We start from the raw sequence: 23750 nt of genomic DNA on the forward strand, positions 1-23750 counted from the left end.
AAGAACACATGGTGGCGCTCTTGTGCTCATACAATAAACTAAAATACACACGAAGAAGATGGGCGACCAATCAAAACAGCCGAATTGAAGCGTCGTCGAAATTTGAAAAGGCTCTGTAGTTTAACACACGGGTTCGTGCGACAGAAATTAAATACAATGGATCCATACAACGAGGAAAACATCAAAATGTATTTTTTTGAGAATAGGTTAAAAACTTATGAGGGGTGGCCATTCGAGGAAGACTGCAAGTGCACGCCGGAAAACGTGAGTTAACGTTTAAACTGAGGTTGGAAACGGTGAGCGACGCCTTACTGTTGACATGCTAACAGTACAACAGCAGCTGGCGTGAAAGCAAAAAGAAAAGCATTTCAGATGAAATACAATCTAGCTAAACTCTGGTTTAGCTGTAGATTTAAATGTAATACAAATCTTCTGACTCCCCATCTGTATACCTAAATACACACTTGTTTTGGCTCCTAGTCCCTAAACCTAAATGTACTCAATTTACGACAAATTCTCACATGTAACGCGCTGAAACCGACACATTAACTGCAAGGAGCTATTGTTTTCCTTGTTGATTCATCCGAGAAATTTTTTTTTCAATTAAAACTGCTTAAATATGAATAGTAATGGACTCTTACTGTTATTATTAGGTACAAGTTGCTACCATCGCGTTGGGCCCCCTTTTGCCTTCAAAGCTGTTTTAACTCTTCGTGGTACAGATTCAACCAAGTGCTGGAAACATTCAGAGATTTTGGTTCCTATTGACATGATAGCATATTTGTAGACTTCACATCCATGATGCATCCACCACATCCCAAAACACCTCCGTTGGATTGAGATCTGGTGACTGTGGAGGCCATTTGAGTACAGTGAACTCGCTGCCAAGATCAAAAAAACAGTTTGACTAATCCGAGCCTTGTGACATGTTGGGTTAGCCTTTTGGATGTCAGTGGTTCTAAAGCGCTGGACATTGACAGAAACAATAATCAGTTGCCTGTGGTGTTGCCTAAATGACTCTCAGTTGGTAGTAAAGGGCCCGAAGTCTGCCAAGAAGATACCCCACATACCTGAACTGTTGACAGGAGGCAGAAAGTTTTCATGTGGTTTATGCCAAATTCTGACACTGAGATCTGAATGCCACAACAGATACTGAGACTTTATAGCAGAGATTTTAATGAGCCTCTGCGAACTGCAACTCAGTTTCATGTTCTTAGCTGACAGGAGAGGCACCCAGTGTGGTCTTCTGCTGCTGGAGCCCATCTGCTTCAAGGTTCAATGTGTTGTGTGTTCAGAGATGCACACCTGCATACTGCATTTGTAACGAGTGGTTATTTGAGTTAATACTGTTGTCAGTAGTTGTTGATGTCATTATTATTTGTAGTAGTAGTAGTGTTATGACAAAACAAATTGCTTCAAAAAAACAAAGTAATTCAAAAGGGCTAAATAAATACAAAATCTAAATATAGTACAGTCTGAAAAGATTAATATAATGGAGTATGGAGCTCAATAACTTAAAGTCTAGATGACATACAATAAAGAAAAAGTAAAGTGAGCAATAAATATATTAAATGACTCATTTTAATTAAATAAACCCGAGTGGTACGTGTGAAAAGCTGTATTTTAAGATTTTTTTTATTTATTTTTTTTCCTTGCAACATGACATTTTCATTTATTCCTGCAGATGGCCAAAGCCGGCTTCATCCACACACCTTCAGAGAACAGCCCAGACATCGCCATGTGTTTCTTTTGCCTCAAAGAGCTGGAGGGCTGGGAGCCAGAGGATGACCCAGAGTAAGAGCACACATCGCATCGCATCACATCACATCACATTACTGGGCTCAGAAATAAAGAATAAACTGCCCAAGAGTTGTTAATTTCTTCCATAAATTTAAGTCGTTCTTGTTTTTACAAGTCGTTAATAATGTCTGCAGCATATCTTCAGTATTATTAAGCAAACTTCAAACATGTTGCCAAATTGGTGTCAAAGTTATTGCCAAGTGATTTTTGCTAACATTTTATGACGGCTCAGAACCATCTGTGCGCAACCTGGGTTATTTCCCCCTTTTTGGCTCACTCGTAATAAAAACGCACTCGTGTCAGCGATCCGGTGACACAAATAATGGAAAAAATGGCCAGCATGCACTACAGTGTAAAATGGTCTAAGAGAAGCCGGTTCGGTGAGGCTTAGTGATTTTTTTTTTTGTTTGTTTGTTTGTTTTTTTGTTTTTTCTCCTCCAGTAACAGCTGTTGACTCCTAAAAGCCTTTCCTTTAATGTGCGAGAGTTTGCCTGTGACCTCTGGTCCCCCATTTTGACTCTCATTGTCATAATTAACAAGACTTGTGTTTCAGTGCCATTATTTAGGAGTCTTTGTGACAACATGGCCACAGCTCTTTACTTTCCCATCTATCTCTTGTTTTTGCCAGAAAGGAGCACAAGTCTCATTCGCCATCCTGCCACTTCATTGCCCTGAAGAAAAAAGTGGAAGAGCTGACTGTGGAGGAATTCTACAGACTGCAGAAAGAGAGGCACAAGTTCATCAATGTACGTTCTTTATAGGAAGTCATGAATCTGTTGTCTTGTATAATAACAATTTATTAAATAGTTTTTTGGGATATGTCTGATTAGCAAACACTTTGCCGACTAGAATAATGTCTGGTAATTATTTTAATGACAACAAGGCCTTAATACTGATGTGCAGTTGATCTCCTTTGCTCACAGAACAAATCTTGTAACGAGGCCGTCACCAAGTTTGAAGAGGCAGCCAAACTGAGGCGAGCAGATATCATCAAGACGGCCATGGGAGAAGAGTGACACAGCGACAGATTCAGATGAATGACATGAGCTCTGTGTGTGTGTGTGTGTGTGAGAAAGATGGAGAGAATAATTGTAGCTGTCAAATGATTGACTTGTTCCTCACCAAACTCATTTTCATGTTTCCCTTCTGTGACTTCATGTCATCTTTGTTTTCACGTACGTGTGTTTATCTTTTAACACTTTGTTTTTATGTAATCTGATATCCAATAAATATTTGATTCTGTAACATAATTATTTATGGTGTCTTTAATCTAAATGTAATCTGTTAGAGCAACATGAATCCTCCACTCAAAAGGTCTGGCTTTATTTTTATAATGTATTTAGATTTGATTATATTGATATGATCCCTTGTGTTTCTAGCTTTCTCCATATAACAGCTCGAAATTGAGGTTAAAGTATTTTACTCAAACACAAATGAGTGCAGCCTCTTAACTCTCCGCTGTTTGCTCCCTCCGTGTTTTGCGTAAACGTGTGCGTTTCAGTGTGAATCAGAGTCCCTCCCAGACAGGAGCTGCTGCTGCTGCTCAGGCAGGTTCTTGTCTCTTTGTTACTGTGTGATAATTCATTCATTGAAAAGGGAAATTAATATCGATTCCGCTTCTTAACAATTTGATTAGTCGATTGGAAAGATTTGGGGGAGGGATATTTTTTCTGATTACTTAGCCGGCGGTGATGAGTGCGTAAAAGCACTCCAAAGCACACTCGACACCAGAAGACCTCCGTTACGCATGAGCTGAAGCCACCGAGTTTCACGCGTGTCTCAAACCTTAACCTGTCCAAGATGAAGGTATCTTTTGGCGCTTTCGTTATCGCAGCTGGCATCTGCGGGATTCTGAGCTTTGCCTTTTTGGCCACTTCCCTCGGCACCGATTATTGGTACATTATAGAAATGAATCCCATGAATGTCAGCGACTTTGAGAACATGAGCTCCCACTCGGGACTGTGGAGCATCAACGAAGGTAGGCTGCCACTTTTCCTTAACTTTTGCCTCTAAATGCTGAGATCTAAGCCCTCAACCAACATCACCGTGTTGTTAAATGTGATATTCAGGTGGGAAGATGCACACGGGCTCTATCGACTCGTTCACAGTTGACTACTCCGGGGTCTCCGATACCGAGCTGCGCATGCTGAGTGAGTCCAGAAACACCACCAGCTTTTCTGCTAATGAACTTTCACTGTCAAGGCAGCTATAACTCCGCTGATGCTCCATAATCCATCTGTTTCTACCCAGACATGCACAGTGCAATTGTGGTGATGCTTCCCCTCAGCCTGGTTCTGTTGCTCTTTGGTGGCATCTGTGGATTGGTCAGCTCCCTGGCTCGTAGCCCGATCCTCCTCACCGGCACGGCGTCGTACTTCTTCATCTGCAGTAAGTTCGGGTTCACTTTATTTACTCGGCTCTATTTAACCTTAGACCCACTGCAGGGGCGAAGGTCGGTCCAGATGTCCAGCTCTGAGTATTGAATGCGCGTGAGGTCAGTCGCTTTGTGAGGGCACTGCGGTGTGTGAAAACGGAAAACACTTAGTTGCTAAGGGTTTTAGTGCATCCATTTACCCTCCATTCAATTCTGATCCATTAAAACACAAGCCACAGGCCAGTGTGGCCAGAGAGCTTGAAAATGGAGCCCTCTATCCGAAAGAGACTGCGCAATCAATCACCCAAAACGTGTCCGTCTAACACTTTGTATTTTTTATACAGTCTGTAATTTCACATCGTGTTTATTGGGCATCTTTAAAGCCTCGTGAGACCTGCACATGAGTCAGTTAGACCACAGAAGTATTACAAATACAGGTCATGATTCATATGTGCCACACGTAAATGGACTACAAGCAGATGGGTTTTAAGAAATCTATACTTTCAATGAGAATTTTATATTGCAGTTATCATTATTTTCATAAACACTATATTATGTCGTAAATTCGGGCTATAGAAATTGTTTCATTCATACATGAAATGCATCAAATTTGAAATTAAGTAAAAACTACATGTAACCATATGTTGACGATGATACTGCTCTCCCAAAAAATTATCTTTAAGCAAAACTTCACTCCAGAAATGTAAGATGTCTTAATAACGACACAGCATTACTTGGGGAATTGTTCTGATTGACTTGTGATTATTAACTCTGCAAAATTTATTAATAATTAACTTCTGACAGGAGGGGAAAATATGAACTAGTGTGCTGTTATTAAGGAATCACAGTGGTTTAGTAACAGCCTGTCTGTGTATCTGTGTACAATCATGGCCATTTCATTAGGCACAAATTGCCAGTACTGCGTTGCACCTCATTTTGCCTTCAGAGCACAGATTCAACAACATGCTGAAAACATTTCTCTGAGATTTTTGGTCCATATTGACATGACAGCATCACACAGTCGCTGCAGATTTGTTGGCTGCACTTCCATGATGGGACTCTCCTGTTCCACCACATCCCAAAGGTGCTCTATTGGATTGAGATATGCTGACTGTGGAGGCCATTTGAGTACAGTGAACTCACTGTCATGTTTGAGAAAACAGTTTGAGATAATTTGTGCTTTGTGACATGGTGCTTTATCCTGCTGGAAGCAGCCATCAGAAGATGGGTACACTGTGATCATGCCAAAAACAAAAAAATATCCAGACAACATTACACCAGCAGCAGCCTGAACCACTGATACAGTCTCTGTAAACCTTGGAGATGGTTGTGAATGAACATCCCAGCAGATGAGCAGTTTCTGAACCAGCTGCTCTGGCAACAACGACTATGCCACATTCAAAGTGACTTAAATCACCTTTCTTCCTCTTTTTGATGCTCAGCTTGAACTTTAGCAGGTCGTCTTGACCACCATGCAGTGTGCATCAGGTTGCTGTTACGTGACCGGCTGATTAGGTCTGCTCTGCTTACTGTGGGTCTCTTGCATCCTCTTCATCGGCCCCTCAATCAACCGACTCCTCCGCTAACAAGCAGTTGAAGAGGCTTACCTAACAAAATGGCCGATGACTGTATGAATTACACAGATTAAAGGTCAGGCCGCCTCTTTTAGCACATATCTTTCAATTCTGCTCCCCTAAACTACCGTTCCTGCTTCAAATTTAACACATCTTAAATTTTAAAGCTTTATAATTCAACTTCAGTGGGTTTGCTGAAATTGATATGTTCTCATCGCATCATTAATCAGTGAGGACTGTTTGCCTCAAAAAGATGGCCGGAGTAAACCGGCATGTGTTAAGACACCCCAGTTGTGAAAGAGACAAACAAGACGAAGATAATATTCCAAATGTTGCAGCCGCCATGTAAAATGTTGAACCTGGTTATCTGATCCAAATTCAGAACATGAGCTGAGTAAGAATAACTTAGTTAGAGCTGAATTACTCATTTGACTTTTGAATTAAACAGTTACAGACCAGAGAGCTGTTTCTTTTTGGTGTGTATTGAATATATGCAGGGCGATAACAGAAAATCCTAAAAACTAAAAAACAGGAAACTGTAATAAAAGTGGCATTGGGTCACGACTAAAACAGAAAGTGTTAAGATGTCATGTATCATGCACCTACAGTGATTATTAGTTTAGTAGCTCAAAAACGCTGTAAATGTGAAATAGTTAGATTACTGTTAATGCCATTCTCTTAATCTAGCTATTTCCAGTAATTAAGTTATTCTTGTCCGCATAAACCTAGCGCCTGAGCTTCTGGATCTCTTGGGCGCTCTTCTGCCAACGCCTTATGACCTACATAAAAGGGACCTTGTGATAGACAAACACATACTTAAACAGACTCTTCATAGTCTCAGTTTAACAAGCAGCACATGGTTAAGTGTGGAATGAAATAAAGTCTTGAATTAGATTGGAGTCATCTTGTGAACTTGTTGACTGTTGGACTTTGTAAAAGACCTCAGCCTCCGAGCCGGGCATTTCTTATTCTCTCTCGATTTGCCGCTCTGCTCTGTTGTTGGGCGCTCTGCTGCTCTACATTTAGTTGTAAGCATTTAATTAACTTTTAATGTCGGAGTATTTTTTGAGTTAGCCCATTAGTAAGCGTGCAGTGCATTTATGAACACAAATGTGACGTAGTGTGATGAGGAAGACGACAAGAGTTTTGCTATATTACAGGATGAAGTCTTTAATTGTTCATTTACACAACACAACCAAAATATTAAAATTACCAACGGCTAATATTGGTTATCTCAGTGCAGTGTTCTCCTGAGAAGCCTTGGGCCTTGGCATTTGTACCGATGTTTACATTAACCGCCCACTTTAACATTGTTCCAGACTGAGCACACACACCCCCATGGCAATGGTGCTTCAGTGCTGGATACAAAATCGTGTTTATGAGTAAATAACTATGAATGGCATTTTGTTGCTGTCTGATTTGCAGTGCCTGAATGTGACATTAAAACAAATGCTTCAGCAGCAGAAGAGGGGATAAAAACAGAAACATTTCTGTAGTAAGTCTTGACCCACTCTTAATATTTTGCATCCAAGCATTCACACTTTTTTGTCATTTTTTAAAAAAGTGGTCTTGAGCAACAGTTCTCGAGGCTTTCTGAAGGCCTTTCAAAGTTGTTGTTTTTTTTTGGACATTGACTGCTTTTTCACTCATTTTCAGTCCGATCCTCGTAAATTAAATATTTCAGAGGAATGTTTTTTGTTTGTTAAGCCACATGACACTGCTCTGTGAATCATTCAAGCATAAAAACATATTTAACTGAGACAGTGTTATGTCCACAAATAAACAACAATTTAACAAAGAACTTTTGCTCCGGTTTCTGTTAAATCCAGCTAAACCAATGAAAAATGGAGAAGGAAACGCAGTTTGTCAGGCATAAAGTGGTATTTTTGTACCACCAATGGTAACAGAGAGCTAAAAACTTGGCATATCTCAGCGTGGTTTGCAGTGTGTCCTTAAAAAAATTTAAAAACTGGACAAGTGGAGGACAAAACAAGAAATGGCAGGCCTAAAAACTATCTACAGCAGATAAATTGAAAATTATGTCCTTAAAAAATGGGGTGAAAATCCAGCAAAGACCTTGATGAAGCCTCATCAGAAATGAGCTCAATGTAAGGGTGGCCGTCAAGAAATCATTTTTAAGTTAGAAAAAACAAGAAAAAAGGTTGTGATGAAGTTCAGCCATTGGTTAAAATCATCAATCTGTTTGGTGGAGGTCAGGATAGAGGTACAACAATGAGTGTCCATAGCCATCTGTAAAACATGGTGGAGGGTCTGTGATGGTTTGGAGCTGCATTTCAGCTACTCGTGTTCAGGATCTTATTAAAACTGATGGAATTCTGAATGCAAAAATGTGTCATCAGATTTTGATCCACCATCTGGAAACGTCCTAATTAGAAATGGGCTAATTTTTCAGCATGACAATAATCCCAAACACCTCAGCAAATGTCAGTAGTTAGTTTCCATGTGTTCATTCAATAAGTAGGCCTGAAGCAATAATGAAACTTCTTAGTTCGAAAGAGCTTTAAGGATCACTCCTAGAAGCCTTTCAAGGGGTAAAAAGCTGCTTAAGGATTGTGTTGAAGTGATCGTACCAAATACTGACTTTCATTTCAACTCATTAGAATTGTACCAACTCTGTTTTTGCTTTATTTACTGCATTTCTATATGTCTTTGCAGATGTTTCGATACATCTCTGCAACTATTTTACCATTTTTGTAGCAATCTATAAAGACATGAAAAGTCCCTCAAGACTTCAGTAGCTGTTTATTTTCAATAAATCCCCAGATTTGTAAGATGGCAAATAAAAGTGGTTATTTGAGCAGATACTAGTGTTATTACGTAGGCACTCTAATTTTTGCATGATCAGTTGGTGAATATTTGGTCTAATGTCTTTAAAAAAAAAAAATTCAAGACAGTCTATTAATCTGTTAAGATATCAAACAAAAGAAGCGAACCAACTTGACATTAAGATGTCTAGTCTAACTAAATATAATCTAAACTTCAGTGACACTCACTTCCTGTTACAGGATATAATGAAAGGCGATAGTTTTTACACTGAATAAAATATATCTTTGATTTGATTTCTTTATTTTATTTTATTTTTATTTATTCTTTTAGCTGTCTGCTCAATTATTAAATCTGATTACACACCTGATGAAAAATGATTCCACTACTTGACTTCCTTCTCTGTGATGGTAATACTTGTCTTTCCTGTATGCGCTGCAGTTCAATCATTTCCTGGCCGTCTCTCTATTTGTTTCTTGGCAAAGTGCATAAAAATGAGGCGTCAGATGCAGTTTCCTCATCATATTCCTAGTTTGTTGCACCTTGGGGTGTAATTGTAATAAAATCTTTATTAGTCCCGCCCTGGGTAGCTTCATTTGCATCCCCTTAAAACCAGTAGCAAGCTGTCAGAATTAAAAGGGTTTCCAATAGCAACACTGTGGAACAGTGTGTGTGTGTGTGTGTGTGTGTGTGTGTGTGTGTGTGTGTGTGTGTGTGTGTGTGTGTGTGTGTGTGTGTGTCTCAGTCTAGTCTCTGATGAGTAGAATAACAGACAATCCATGCGTCAGTGCTGTTCCTGTGTCTCATAATATGAGATTCTGGGCAGCTTCATGAGTGGCTTGACGCTACCGTTCTCAGCTCTCAGCACAGAGCTCTGACTAGAACAAATTTCCGCTTCAGAATTGCTGGAGTACGATGCCAGCTTGTGCAGGTGTTTGCTTCTAAAATCCTATCCTCCTCAACAGGGTGTATAATTTATTGCCACCTCTAAAACTGGAACCAAACTAATTGCAGATCCCAATAAGGATTTCCTTTATCTATCTTCCCCAGAACCCTGATCCAGGAAGCAGGTTTGATGAAAACTCTGAGTTTGTTAAACTTGAGATCGAGGAAAATGCTAAGTTTTCTGTTCCATAAAGAAAGCTAACTTAAATCACTGGTTATCTACTGAGCTAAAAGTCTGGGTTTAATCTGTCTCCTCTCCTCCTGCTACATCTGAACTTTGTTTCATTTCCTAATTCATACAGTTGATATCAAAGCACCTATTTGCTTTGCAGAGACTGAGATCTTTACAAGAACTGAAATGCCAGTTAGATGTTAACATAACTTTTATAATAAGGGCAGAGAAAATGTGAATTTATTATCAGCTCAGAATAAAACTCATAAAACTAATCATTATGAAGATTTAGACAAAAAAGCCTCTCAGTAATAATCAATCATTTTTCATGTTGTAATTGGTCACACTGATGAAAACATTTTGTTGGAGAAAATGTTGAGTGAATGTGACACTAAATCTGGACAAAAAGTAACCACCCCTCATTTATCTAAGTTATTTTTTGCTTCTAAGAAGGAAAAAATGGTTTTGAGCAATCTTTTTCAAGACCACTTGAATGTAATTTGTTCCCATTTCTTTAGTCAGTCTACAAAAAAATGCCAACGATAACACTGTCTGACAGATATAAAATAGTATTTTTGCACCGACGAGGTGATTCTGAAAGAGCTGTTAGCCAAACACTCAGCATGTCTGAGAACGATGTGTAGTGTTTCCAAAAATCTTGAGAAAATTGGACAAGTGGGAGACAAAAGAAGTAGTGTTAGGACTAAAAAACTATTTTCAGCTGATTCAATTTTCAATTCAATGCAGTTTTATTTATATATATACAAATCACAACAACAGTTACCTATTTTATATTGTAATGTAAAGTAGATCCCAACTATTAGACGACCCTCTATGAGCAAGCACTTGGCAATAGTGGGAAGGAAAAACTCCCTTTAAACAGGAAGAAACCTTCAGCAGAACCGGGCTCAGGGAGGAGCAGCCCACTGCCACAACCAGTTGGGGGTGAGGGGAGGAAGACGGGACAAAATACACTCTGTGGAAGAGATTCAGAAATTAATAATAACTATAATGAATAAATGCAGAGAGGTGTAAAGCCACATGGCGTTAAAAGAGGTGAGTGAAGAAGAAACACTTACTGCAGCATAGGAAGCCCCCAGCAGCCAAAACAAAGGGAGGATTCAGAGTTACCTGATCCAGCTCTAACTATATACTTTATATATACCAGTTTTGACTTCTTTGAATCTGAAGACCCTGAACTTACTTGCCTCTTCCTGTGTGTATATGTGTGAATCTCCAGGTCTGCTGACTATGTGCGGCGCCAGTCTCTACATCATTTACTCGAACCAGGCGCTGGCTGAGACTGAGAGGCTGGTGGGTCAGGAGGGTCTGGCCTACATTCACACGTCTTTCGGCTGGTCGTTCGGTCTAGCCTGGCTCTCCTACGGCCTGGAGGTCCTCACTGGAGTACTGTTGCTTACAGCTGCACAAATGGCCAAGCTCCAGCACACCAGTCCCATCATGGCCTGACATAATCCTCTACAGTGCGCCTATGGTGTTCTAGATGAGAAGTGAACTGTGTGTGAATACTAGAGAAAGGAAAGGATGACGATGCGGTGTGATTCTACCTTCACACAGACTCCAAAGGCTATCACAAAAATTGATGTGGAGCGAACTGTTTCATGGATCTATTTTCCTTGAGTTTGGACAGTTCTGACTTTCTGACGATGAGGTCCAAGTAAGGAGGCGGATTTATACTTTCAATTACATTTGACCAATGACGCCCTCTTGTGGTGGGGGTTGAATTTGCACCTCATACACAGAGTGTATCTGTTGATCATACTGTTGTGATTTATCCTGTGCCAAACTACACTGACAAGCTTTCAATTCAGCATAATATAAAGTTTCCTTAATTTATCTCCTATGAGTCTCTTTGTTATATATAAAGAGATATAGCCACTTTTATCATGCAGATTAATTTAATGTAAACTAAACAGTTTTTTCAGTCTCATGTGTTGTTTAACACTGTTCTACATTAGTTACATGTTTTGTATTGAAGTAATGTTCAGCGCGACTACAACACTGAGCCAACTTGCTGTCCCGTTTCTCATGTTCTTTTGGTATCTCTGTAATAAATTTTAAATCCAATGCAAAGTTTATTGCATAGTTAATCTCGTGTCAGTATGAAATTAACCACATGGAAAATAAATAGATACACTTAAACCTGGGGGTCAGCAAGTTTCACTATTATAATAACTATTTTTGAGTAGTTTTTAATCCCCAAAAATCAATAAGGGGCCACAGAAAGGTAACACAAGTATGTCAGCCCTTCTAATAAGTGTAAATGACTTACCGTATTCGACTACTCTGCAGTGGACTATTAATTATCATAATTTTGTACTTTAATTTTCCATTGTCATTAGAACACATCACATTTATGAAATTATGAACAAAACTAATGAAATCTCTTTCCTTTTATTGTTAATTTTATTGCCAGCCAATAGAACAATTGTAAAGTGGTTCTGTGAAACAGAGGGGCTACAAAACTACAGTCATGTGGAAAAGAAAGAACAGAAAGAAAGAAACAGTCATATGGACAATGAACAGGTACAACATTACCTTGAGAACTAGAATTAATAGGGTAAGAAACAGCCAGGCGCTGGTGCTCAAATGCACTTGATTAATTCATCATCAGTGTCAGCATCTCTATAAAAGCAGATGTTTTGGCAGTTTGCTGGTCTGGAGCATTTGAGTATTTGTTAAAATGATGCCACAATCTTCACAAGAATGAATGTCCCAGCAAAAGGGCATCAGACCGTTCAATGCTCATAGAAAAAAAACAAAACAAAACAGAGCGATGTTTGGTCACCATATTTAGTGGAAACCAAACACACCATATCAGCCAAACACCTCATACTAACTATTAAGCCCAGTGAGCATTAGAGAGGTGATCATTGGGCTTGTTTTGCAGCCACAGAAGCTGCACACCTCACAGTATCAACACGATCATGAACTCCTCTGCATACTGAAGAATTCTAGACCTAAATGTCTGTTCAAGTCAAGATGAATCCATACTTTTTATGCTGCTTACACCAAATTCTTACCTTGCAATCTGAGTGTCGCAGTAGAAACTGAGACTAAACAGACCAGGTTACCTTTCTCCAATCCTCTACTGTGCAATTTTTGTGAGCCTGTGTGTACTGTAGCCTCAATTTTCTGCACATTTGCTTTGAGGTTCCACAAGGTTGTTGTCTCACAGTGATGCTGAAAAACTAGATGTTGCATTTGTTACTTTAAGGCTGGACTATTGTAAGTCATCGTTACCTAGTTACTCTAAATGCTCCCTGAAAAGTCTTCATTTCATCCAGAACACTCCTGCAAGAGGACTAACTGGAACTTGAATGGTGCGTGTTTCCATGTTACCATGGTAAGCTTCTCTTTTTTTTGATTCCCTGTTAAATTTAGATTTTTAAAAATCTTTCTCCAAACATACAAAATCTAATTAAATGTTAAATACCTCATAGTACCTTATTATCTGAACAGAGCACTTTGCTCTCAGACTGCAGGCTTAGTTGTAGTCCCAAGGATATTTAGAAGCAGAATGGGATGCTCTTCCATGGAACCAGCTCCCAGTTTGGATTTGGGATACAAACACTTTCTATTTTTAAGATTAGACTTAAAACTTTTTTGATGATGTTGATTGTTAGGCCTGGATCAGGTGAACCTGAATCCTCTGTTATGCAGCAATAGCCCTTGGCTGCTGAGGGGTGCTCAGCGTAATGCACTTTGCATTTCTTCTTCACTCACCTCTTTTCACTTTGTGTCTTTTTACACCATTTTGTATTTAATCATGAGCAATTATTGAACTCTGGCTCTGTCTTCTATAGTTTGCCTTTTGTCATCACACCCCAACTGGTCACGGCAGATCGCTGCCCTCCCTGAGCTTGGTTCCCCCGGAGGTTTCTTCCTGCCAGGGAGTTTTACCTTCCCACTGTCACCGAGTTGCTCAAAGGGGGTCCTGTGATTGTTGGGGGTTTCTCTCTAATATTTTAGGGTCTTTATCTTACAATAAATATACATTGAGGGGACTATTATTGTGAATTAGCGGTATATAAATAGAACAGAACTGAATTGAGCTGTTCCTCATATCTTGATTGTAATGAGTGGTTATTTGTGAGTTACTGTTCTCCATCTTGAAGCAGTCTGCCTGAACGACATCTATATGTCCAAATGCACAGAATTGCTCCCACACGATTGGCTAGATTAGTCCGCAGTTGAATGAGAGTGTACCTAACAAAGTGTTGAGTGTAGATATTTAGTATGGTAATGGTTGACATTGAGGACAATTGTATAAACACATACTACAACTTCAAGTGTGACCTTGATTGCTCTTACTGCAGACACTCTGTGTGGTTCAAACATCATAGATGTACGCAGCATTACTTTGAGAAAAAGCATGAAAAAAAAAAGGGATTTTAATGAGATGTGTCTTGATTTTAATGAGATGACACCTTCCATGAACAATTACAAACATCAGTGATTTGAAAAAAAAAATGGCACAGACACACACACAGGCATCAGCATTACAAATGAATAAAACAAGTCAATGACTCAATCATTCTTTGCATTGTGTTTAATCCATAAAATATTCTATTTAAAAAAAAGGTGAAAAATCAGTTTACTACATCAATAAGATTAGTAAAACTAACAGAGAACCACAACAGGCTTGACCTTTTCCTCACTGATTATTCACAATGTTAAAAGCTTAAAACTGACATCTTTCGACAGCTCCTCTTCCTTCAGTGCAGACACGTTTCACAGAGTAAAGCATGACAAACTTTAGGCAGCTGTTGCTAATAGCCCATTTTACATTCCACTCAGAAATAGCATTTTATGACTTCTTGTATCATGAACTTTATATTTATTCCATTACAGTAAACCATGCTCCAGGCAATATGATCCACTCCACATAGCACTGGCAGAGAAGCTGGCCTTTTAAAACATACACTTCCAAATCTATCATATAAATAAAAGTAATGCAGCTTATATTATTTTGTAGCAGTGCTTGAGGGAAGAACAGACATCATACAGAGGTTGACTGGCCAATATCAGGGCCTCAGACTGGTATCAGGCCTGACATGTCGAAATAACATCAGTGTGCAAATCGTCCCTGATGGTTCAGATGAGAAGAACAACAGCTCTCCGTCGCCTGTCGTGAATTTTTAGGATGACAGCTCAGACGTTTACAATGACCCTCTTAAATTCCTCAAAAGCTCACATGTCACTTTTGCCATTTTATAATCTGTTTTCTTTTCACTGCCCTGCTTCTTGTTCAGGAAGGAAGACAACGAGGGCCGTTTCAGAGCTCCCTGCACCTGCTCGGCCTCTGAACAAACACATGCACAGATGGACTGCAGCGGTTTTGGCTCCGGTTGCGACAATTCGTCGGCGAGGGAAAGACGGGTACTTCTCAGCTTTCAGCGACGCTTCCAGCTCTGCCGCAGAAGAGTTCGCTCTGACGACGTTGGCTTCCAGTGGTGGCGGATTTTTTATGCATTTAAAAAGAGAATGTGAGTTTGTCAGCCAGGCAGGCACACCTTCCCGGCAAACAGCAGTCCCACTATGGTGAAGAATATAGACAGAATGAAGAGTACGTAGGAGGAGCCCACCACTGTGTTGTTGGGCAGCTTATATGGCTGTCCTCCAACCTCGTTGATGTAGAATCCAATTGGGAAAATGAACGCAGCCATACAGAACAGGATCACTGCAATGAGAAAATACAAGGATAGAGAAGCATCAGCACCAATGATTCTGTTGCAGAACTAATCGCTTAGTCATACCAGAGTAAAAAGAGGACAGCAGCCCGAAAATATTTTTGCAAGTGACCAAGTTGCATCAACCGCTGATTGCACAACGGTTGAGTGTCCAACAACTCCAAGGTTTGCAAAAAATCGCCGTCTAATTTATAAACGGAGACAAATTGCCGACACCTTGCAATCAGTCTGAGTTAGTGTGCAACCCGTGATGTGTCTCTTTGCAATAAGGGACTTAACGCAACAAGTGCTTGTAACCCACTGTGATCTTATAGAAAAGCCTGTGTTGCAGGATGGTTAAATCCCCATCGTGCAACAGTTACGTCACTAATTGTGGAGAAATTCCTGGAGTTTCAAATCTATGGGTGCTGGCTGGATTGTAAGTAGTTAAGGTGAATTTATAAGTATGCAACAATTTCCACAGTTGAATATGATCATGAACAGATTGCATGTAAAAGCCAACTTGACCCCATTCAATTCCATTTTACTGCAGTTTTGATTCACCAAAGCCGCTTTGAAGACAGTTGCAGCCTGCACAGTGGGCCTTTCAGGCTGTTGAGATGGTGGAGTCAGTGATGGAGTTAATCTTGGGGTCTCAGGCGTCACTTAGGAGGTCGAGTGCATCATCTACTTATCAGAAGGTCAGTGGTTCGATTCCTGGCTCCCCCAGAATGCGTTTTAAAGCATCTTTGGCCAAGCTTCTGATCAGATTGCCCCTGGTTCGTCTATCGGAGTGTCAGTGTGTGAATGTTAGATTAAAAGCATTAGACGTAAAACAATGCACTTGTATGAATATGTGTGTGAATGCTCTGAGTGCTGTACAAGAGTAGAAAAGCACTATATAAGCACCAGTCCACTTACCAAAACACTGACCAGCTGTTATTAACCTGGATGCATTTCTTTTAAACATTTAAAGTAATACGACACTCTCTAATGCAGACTAATTATGTCTCTTTTCTAAGAAAATAAAAACTAGCCACTATTAAACAGAGCTCCTTATATATATTTTTTTATGTTTTCATGATTACCAGAGCTTTCCTACAGTGAAAATAATTCTGATGCAGAGGTAACTGAAGTTTATTTCACAGGTTTTATCTCAATTTATTTTATAATTTTGGTTTGGTACTTTACATCCATTAGCACACAGCTGCACTGCATATCTCAGGAAGTTCCAGTTTAGCTGGAGCACCTAAGCCAGTCATTTGCAGAAAGAGAAAAAGTCCTTTTACAATCCCCGCTGTGAGGAACCACAGGCCTGTAAACACATCCCAGAGCCACGCTTGCAGGTGAAAGCGAAAAAGATTATTTGAGCGCATTTTTTGATTGAGTGCAAAATGTGGCAGTGGATACGCACTCCCCGTGAAGGCGATCCACCGGGCGTATCTGCTGGCCTCTCGGTGCCAGTGTGACATCACAACAAGACCGCAGGTGACTGTAAGGGAGATGATGCCCAGGATGATGAAGAGCAGCACGGTGATCCATTCTCCCGGCAGCCGTGGGGGGGTGCAGGTCCGATCTCGGCCATGGATGGTCTGGCACTGCCGGACGAGACCCAAAGTCAAAGAGCCTGGGGGGCGGAAGGAAGGTAGGTGAGGAAGAGAAAAATGAGGTTTGTGATGTTGCATCCATCAACAAAGCCGTAAAATCAAACAAACAGACAAACTACAGAGAAAACCACACCAAGACAAAAAATAAGCAAACATCATTGTGTGGCATACACAATGGTCTCTATAGAGCATGTTGATTACACATGAAGAGGTATTGATTATTTCAGGTCAATCAAGGTGAATATCGATTCAGGTTTTTCATCAAAGCAGTGCTGGTTCCATACATTTTCACCAAAGAATGACGGGTAAAGGTACTCCAAAAAAACCTTTTGAAATAAAGGATAAATCTTGTCATTGGTACAGTATGAATCATAAGATCTCTTCTCTACTAATAGGAGATGTGAGACAGGTAAGAAAGCCTGCTGCTGCAAAGGAAATGTGACTAAATGCATGAGAATGGATCGTTGGAGAGTTTCAGTCAGTATATCACTTCACTGCTATTAGACATTGTTCTCATCTGTTGGCCTGTTAGACTTCAGTGCTGCATACTAATCACACTTTTTTACTAATTACACCATTTACAATTGTGCTGTCATAGACTTATTTACACTGATCCCTTCACATAAAAGTCAGAGTTCCACAGGGATCTGTTCTAGGACCACTACCAAAAATATTATTAGAGGGCAACATGGGATACCATCAGGGCCATTTCCACCACAGAAAAGATGGTGGTAGAAGTACAACTTCTAGGGGGCAAAACAGAGTTATTTAAAACTTTATGCTGGGGCAAATTCAGCATCTTTTTAATAAACATTGACTCGTTTTATGTCTTGGTGCTCACTGAAATTAAAGGTCATTTAGACCCCAATACTTATCACTTTATATATGTTTCCATGGTGCAGATATATTCATCTATGAAAGATGAAAGAAATGAGTTAAACTAAAACTTTTACTTAGAAGCCTGGATGACCCACAGTTTTTATACTTCTAGATGCAGACAATACTCACTTTATTGTACTTGGCCCTAAAAACCTCAAAACACAAAAAGACTTCTCTACTGTTGTTTGTGCTTATCCTCTGAAACTTCCAGGTTTGTTTTCTGCTAGCAGGACACGCCCAGTTTTCCCACAACAGCTTTTGTTATTTCCCTTAACAGACTTATGTATTTGTGTTTCTTTCCCCTTTGTAGCTGGAAAAATATAACATTACTTTGTTTTTATCGACCAATCAGTAACATCGGAAAGAAATGACATCACAGCTGTGGGGTGGGTTATTTCTGTAACACAAACCATAGACTTTAAATAGACGAACTTTCAGGTTGAGAAAGTTAAGCCAATGGTGAAGGACCTTAAACCTGCACTATTTCTAATGACCAGAAGGGGGCAGCTTTCTGATTACTGTATGCTCATTTGATCTAAGACCTCAGTAAACACCGTCTAGAGGAGTTTATGATTTTTATCACTAGTTTCAAGGTTTACTGAGTGCAACATAATGTTCATTTTTTACATTCTGTCCCACATTAGGGACAAAAAGCACGACAAAGCAGAGTATGCCTTGCGGCGGGCAGCATGCAGCGGCCTCACTTTCTCATTTAGATCAGGTCGGTGAAGAAATGGAGGAGACATCTTTTATTTACAGTCTGTGCCACAAACACACACAATCCGCATGTAGTTAGTGTGGCTAAATAGTCAGTATGTGACTGACAGACTCTTCCCTGTACTTTAAGCTTCACGTCTACTGTGAGTAGTGTTTAATGCTGTAGAAAGACACTGTGTTGACATGATGACCCTGCAGGAGTCTTTCTCCCATCCCCTTCATAGTCCACAGGGTACCCATGAACCTGCTGTTATGAAAAACTGGTTGATCGGTGGAACACCAGCAGCAGTATGATATCAAACAGGTCAGGAGTTCTGGCACAAAACGGCAAAGCATCATGCACAGAGAGAGCAACGGAAATGAAGAGATTAGTGGCGCGAGTCATCTGATGGCCTCCTGTCTCCCAGAGGCCTGGTGGGTGCTGTGATATCAGGTAGGAGGGCTCCTGTCTGCACTTGGAACCCAACAGAGACTGCATCTGCTCAACTTTGCATCCACGCCAACAAGATAAGACTCCAAGCAAACCAGTGCACGCACTGAGAATGGGAAAAAAAAAATGCTAACTAAAATCCTCCCACACCGTCATTTGTTCACTCGCCTCGCTCTGTTTTCTTTCTTTCCCTGAATTATCTTTAGAAGAGAAGCTGTATGAATTTTTAGCATTTACCAATGCAATCAAGGTAATTTCGACCCAATGAGTGTAGTATTAACACACTTAACGTGATTATAAGCAAATCGCATAACAAAGAGAAGGAAAAAACAGTGAAGCACTGAAACATCTTTTAATTTGGCAGGGAATTAAATACAATAAACCGCATTTGAATAAACATCTGGTACTTACAGCAATCAAGCCCCTGTCAATTTAGATTTAACTGTTAAGTATTTGTAAATGCACATGTGGTTTTTATCCCCGATCCACCCACGAGACAAGTACGGCACAAAAAGCCGCTTCACATAAAAAGAATTGAACACTTTAGACCATGCATATTAAAAAAGATCCTAATGTTGGGGTAATGATAGAACGGCCGGCTGAAGGAAACATCAGGCCTGAATCAGATCCCCCTGCAGGCTGACCTAGACCCCATTTCCACAGGACATCCTGTTCTTACCACAGGGTGGAGGAAAGTGCAAATGGTGGATCCATTTCCCTGGAAACTGCCCTAATGATCCAAAAATCAAGTCTGCTGTGGCTACACATTCACACAATCATCCAAACTCTGAAAGCTTTTGCCCTGAGGGACAAACATCTGCTCATCCGAACAGACCGGGAACAGAAATGCAACATTCTGATTACAGCTTGTTTGGGTCACTAAACGCAATCAGCTGTCTACAGGAAACTGGAGAAAGAACTTCACAAGTAACCTTTCATTTACTGAAAGGAAACAAGCTAGATTTTCAGCAAGTATGCAGTCAATAACCTAACTAAGAAAATCAACATCTTAAAAGCGAACATAATTGAAAGGATGGCGAACTGTTATGCGTTGCAAGGCAAATGGACGTCATATAAAAAGCACTTAAACTCAGGCACTTAACATCTGATGTGCCATTTTACCCTGTGGCGGCTGAGGATTTCCGTCTCGAGCACATTTTGGCATCAATTGTACTTGAAGTCTTCGGAATGTTCACAAATGTTCAGTCATACATGTAGACTACAGATGGGAATCACCAGACATCCCATGATACGATATTATTCCGACTTCTACCATTCTGTGACAAGCTCAATACTACAATAACACATATGGTGATGCATCCCCTTTTTTCAATGGCAAATTACGTCTTCAAAGTTGAACTTTGTCAATATCGGTTTTATCCAATAAGATAAGGTTCTCTCACAGTTATTTTTTTGCTGCAAAATAAGACTATCAAGCACACCAACACTGTCACTAAAACCTGCCACAGATGTTCTCATAAAACAGTCAGTCTGCCATCAGTCTGCAATTAAATGGGGCCAAGTTGGCAATTACATGCAGTCTGTTTCTGATAATACAGCAATTAACTGCCATAAATCATTGAAAATCACATATCTGTTGCTGTCTACATAGACAGAAATTCACATGTAACTATTACATTTGAGCTCAGCCTTCCTTTTCTGTTGGAATTAATCAAAATACAACCAGCTGGAACAAGTCGAATCCTCTCGAGTTGCACTCATTGACATATTTAAAAACCTTTGACAATCTCTCTGAGAGTGATTGCAGTAGTAATTTAATAAAATATGGATATATGGTGTCCCTGTATCTATAAGAAGTAAGAAAAATAAGGATTATTTCAAACTGAATCACCTAAATGAGGATTAGAGTTTGTTTTACACAATACGATATATATTTATCAGTTTGAGGAAGAAGCTACTGCACTGAGACACACGGCTAAAATGAATTATGTCAGAACTGAGCATGTAGAACTTAATTGTCCGGGTGGAAAAAATTACTTTCCCAAGAGGTCCAATTAAAAGTCAAACATCCTCAGTCCCACACAGCACTTCCTGCCTTCAGGTAATTACCATCCAGCTAATTAGACAGGCACACAAGGCTTTTACTACAGTCATTTCACACTATTATTTATTTTGAGGAACAGGAGATAAAAGCTTCACAATGTGAGCTCTTTCTGAGCTTCAGTTCGTTTACGACTATCGCATTTTGTAAAAGAAAACATTTAGCCGTTTCTCATTTAATCATGCAAAAACAACCGCTTCTTATATCCTCAATGAGCAGCTGAAACCATTTTTTTTTAAAAGAACAAATTCAATCCTGTAATGACCACTCAGTACGGCTGTTATATCCTTGTCTCTGCTCCTCTTTAGCATTTTGATGGAGGTGACAAGAGCCTCGTGCAGCTGTGCACACACACAGCAGTGGGACCGTCTGTCGTTTGTGCCAGTTTTAGTCAATGTTTAGCTTTGGATGTTGCATCTGTGTATTACTTTACTGCAATAACCAGATAACCAGGAAGGCTGAAACTACATCTTCAGCTGTAGCGCGCACTTACCAAAAACCACTAATCATCTAATTTTATACAAAGAAACAGCTGAGCAAACCAAACTGAGCAAACCAAACTCTTAAATTGTATAATCATTTAAAATATATATATTTTTTGTCCTCCAGTGTACATTTAGTTACCTGTAACAACAAAGTGTATGCATTTTAATTGACTTTTTGCAAAAGTATTAATCTATCATTTGGAAGGGTTTGGTGCCTTTGCTGCAAGCCTATGACAAACGGAGGCCAACTACACATTATCTGCTTTAAATTATCCTTATGTGTCAAAACCGTGGCAGGACTCTACTGTCAGCAAACTGAATGGACTGGACATAGTTTGTAAAACACATCTATAAGGACAACACCAAAGTCCAAGTAACTCTGTAGACATCCACAGTGTGACGTTGGTGAAACAGATCAGAGAAACTGTTTCCACAAACACCATGACCTCAGTAACTGTGAAACTAGCAGATGACCAAAGTGACCAACAGATTGAGTCGGTCCTTATCAAAGAGTGGTCACCATAATGGAGCTTTAGGATCCCCGGTAGAGCCAGAAGAACCTGGAGGAAGAACAGCCATCTCAGCAGTAGTCCATGAAACAAGTCTTAATGGTGGGGCAGCAAAAGGAAGACACTTGAGTTCCCTGTTGTTCTTTCTCACGTGCTGAATAGCGCAAGAAAAAGGCCACTTTTTGCATGTTCTGGAAATATTCTGATTTAGGTGAGGGTGCTGCCAGGGTAGAAGGTGAACAAGTCAGGTCTTGTGATCTCATGCTATGAACTTATTGGACTATTTTCATCTTAATAATAGAAAACAGTGCAGAACCGTGACCTTCCAAAGTTCAGGGATGCACTGCATGTGTGACAACAGCTGACAGCATGCCAAATGGTATTTAAAGGACTCCGATAGGTGGAGAAAAAAAAAAGATTCTCCAGTGTAAGAGACAAAAACTGCACCCATCATGCAAGGTTAAGCCAGGTGATGCCCTCCTACAGTAAAGCATGGTGGTTGTGGCATCAGGCCATGTGCTTCTCAAAGACTTTTATCCCTTGAAACAAACAGGAAAGCCTTGCATACCTAAATAGTGCAACAGTGTGTGCAGCTGGTTGTTATTGAGCTGAGTATGAGCACTTTTTTTTTTTTAAATAAGAAGACAGAATTAAGAGTGCAATCTTCCACAATTGTTCTGTTGTCTGCTTATTTTTCTACAGTGGGTAAACTTTTTCATCTCATGTGGTTGTTGGTAGATTTCCTTTTCCTGTGTCACCCCGACCTCCCCCACATGCAAAGCACAAAAAACAAAACACAGTGCTGGAGACGATCGGATTGTCCGCAACCTACCGCCAGATTCTCCGATGTTGATCCAGTCCGGGTTGGCAACGCTGGCGATGGCGAAGATGTCCGCAGCTAGAAAGAGACATCCTGATATCACCGTGAGTTTATCCATGTCGGTGAACACAAAAGGAGGGACCGAGGGAGACGGGGCATCAAGAAGTGACCTAAACCCACATGTCGTGTGCCATCACTGTGGAATTTGGCCTGTGCCTCATCCACGCCCTCTCTTCACATTGTATTTAATCCCCGGTGGTTTGATGTCCATGCATGGGGTGATTTCTCTTTGTTGTTCCTCCTAAAGTGGACTGCCTGACCCGACCTGCTGGCCCAGGAGGGAAGTGTCGCTGCAGGGGGTCACGGGTCGTTCCGGACGCTCCACCGCATCTCGGTGATATTCGTGTGGAAAACACGAGTGGAGATTATATTTAAAGAATAAAATGCTGTTTTATGCATGCACTGGACTTGGTGCCTGAGTTTGCATGAACAGTCCGATCTCTCTCCCCACATATGGAAGCTGTTTCCTACCTCGGGAAGACCACAGGCGGAAAACGCCGCCCATGCTCACATTAAAGCGGCTTTCCGGAGCTTCACCCCCCCACGCTCACACATCCAGCTTTCTTACTTCTCACTGAACGCCTGCTTTCCTCGCAAAATGACCCTGCTTTCTCAGAGGAAGACAAACTCAAATCTAGACAGCCTACCTCTACCCTCGTCTCCACGCCCGTCACTCTCGCGAGAAAATCCGTAAACTCTCGCACCTTTTGTTTTTTTTTTGTTTTTTGCATCGTGCAGATTTACGTAGGTGGTAATAATTTCCTGGACACAAACGGTGGGGACTAAAACCCCATTCCTGAAAGCATGCAGCCACACTAGGTTATTATCAGATCAAGTAA

At 40.4% G+C, this 23750-nt stretch overlaps 3 protein-coding genes across 3 annotated transcripts; 2 read left to right on the forward strand and 1 right to left on the reverse strand.

Annotated features, from left to right (window-relative positions):
* The first annotated feature begins 53 nt into the window (after positions 1 to 53).
* Positions 54 to 3050, forward strand: birc5a (baculoviral IAP repeat containing 5a). Its single transcript, XM_031739704.2, has 4 exons — positions 54 to 264; positions 1685 to 1794; positions 2429 to 2546; positions 2724 to 3050. Exons 1-4 carry the CDS (start codon positions 157 to 159, stop codon positions 2814 to 2816), a joined length of 429 nt encoding a protein of 142 aa, XP_031595564.1. The 5' UTR covers positions 54 to 156; the 3' UTR covers positions 2817 to 3050.
* A 250-nt stretch (positions 3051 to 3300) lies between these two features.
* Positions 3301 to 11737, forward strand: tmem235b (transmembrane protein 235b). The gene is made up of 4 exons (XM_031739659.2): positions 3301 to 3778; positions 3870 to 3950; positions 4051 to 4188; positions 10890 to 11737. The coding sequence occupies exons 1-4, from the start codon at positions 3601 to 3603 to the stop codon at positions 11117 to 11119; spliced, it is 627 nt and encodes a 208-aa protein (XP_031595519.1). The 5' UTR covers positions 3301 to 3600; the 3' UTR covers positions 11120 to 11737.
* Positions 11738 to 14204: 2467 nt separating this feature from the next.
* Positions 14205 to 23695, reverse strand: LOC116320108 (uncharacterized protein C16orf52 homolog B-like). Its single transcript, XM_031739622.2, has 3 exons — positions 22864 to 23695; positions 16757 to 16969; positions 14205 to 15353 (listed from the first exon to the last, which is right to left on the reverse strand). Exons 1-3 carry the CDS (start codon positions 22967 to 22969, stop codon positions 15169 to 15171), a joined length of 504 nt encoding a protein of 167 aa, XP_031595482.1. The 5' UTR covers positions 22970 to 23695; the 3' UTR covers positions 14205 to 15168.
* Between the last annotated feature and the right edge of the window lie 55 nt (positions 23696 to 23750).

The sequence above is a fragment of the Oreochromis aureus genome, linkage group 8, assembly GCF_013358895.1.
Source record: "Oreochromis aureus strain Israel breed Guangdong linkage group 8, ZZ_aureus, whole genome shotgun sequence".
NCBI classification, from domain to species: domain Eukaryota; kingdom Metazoa; phylum Chordata; class Actinopteri; order Cichliformes; family Cichlidae; genus Oreochromis; species Oreochromis aureus.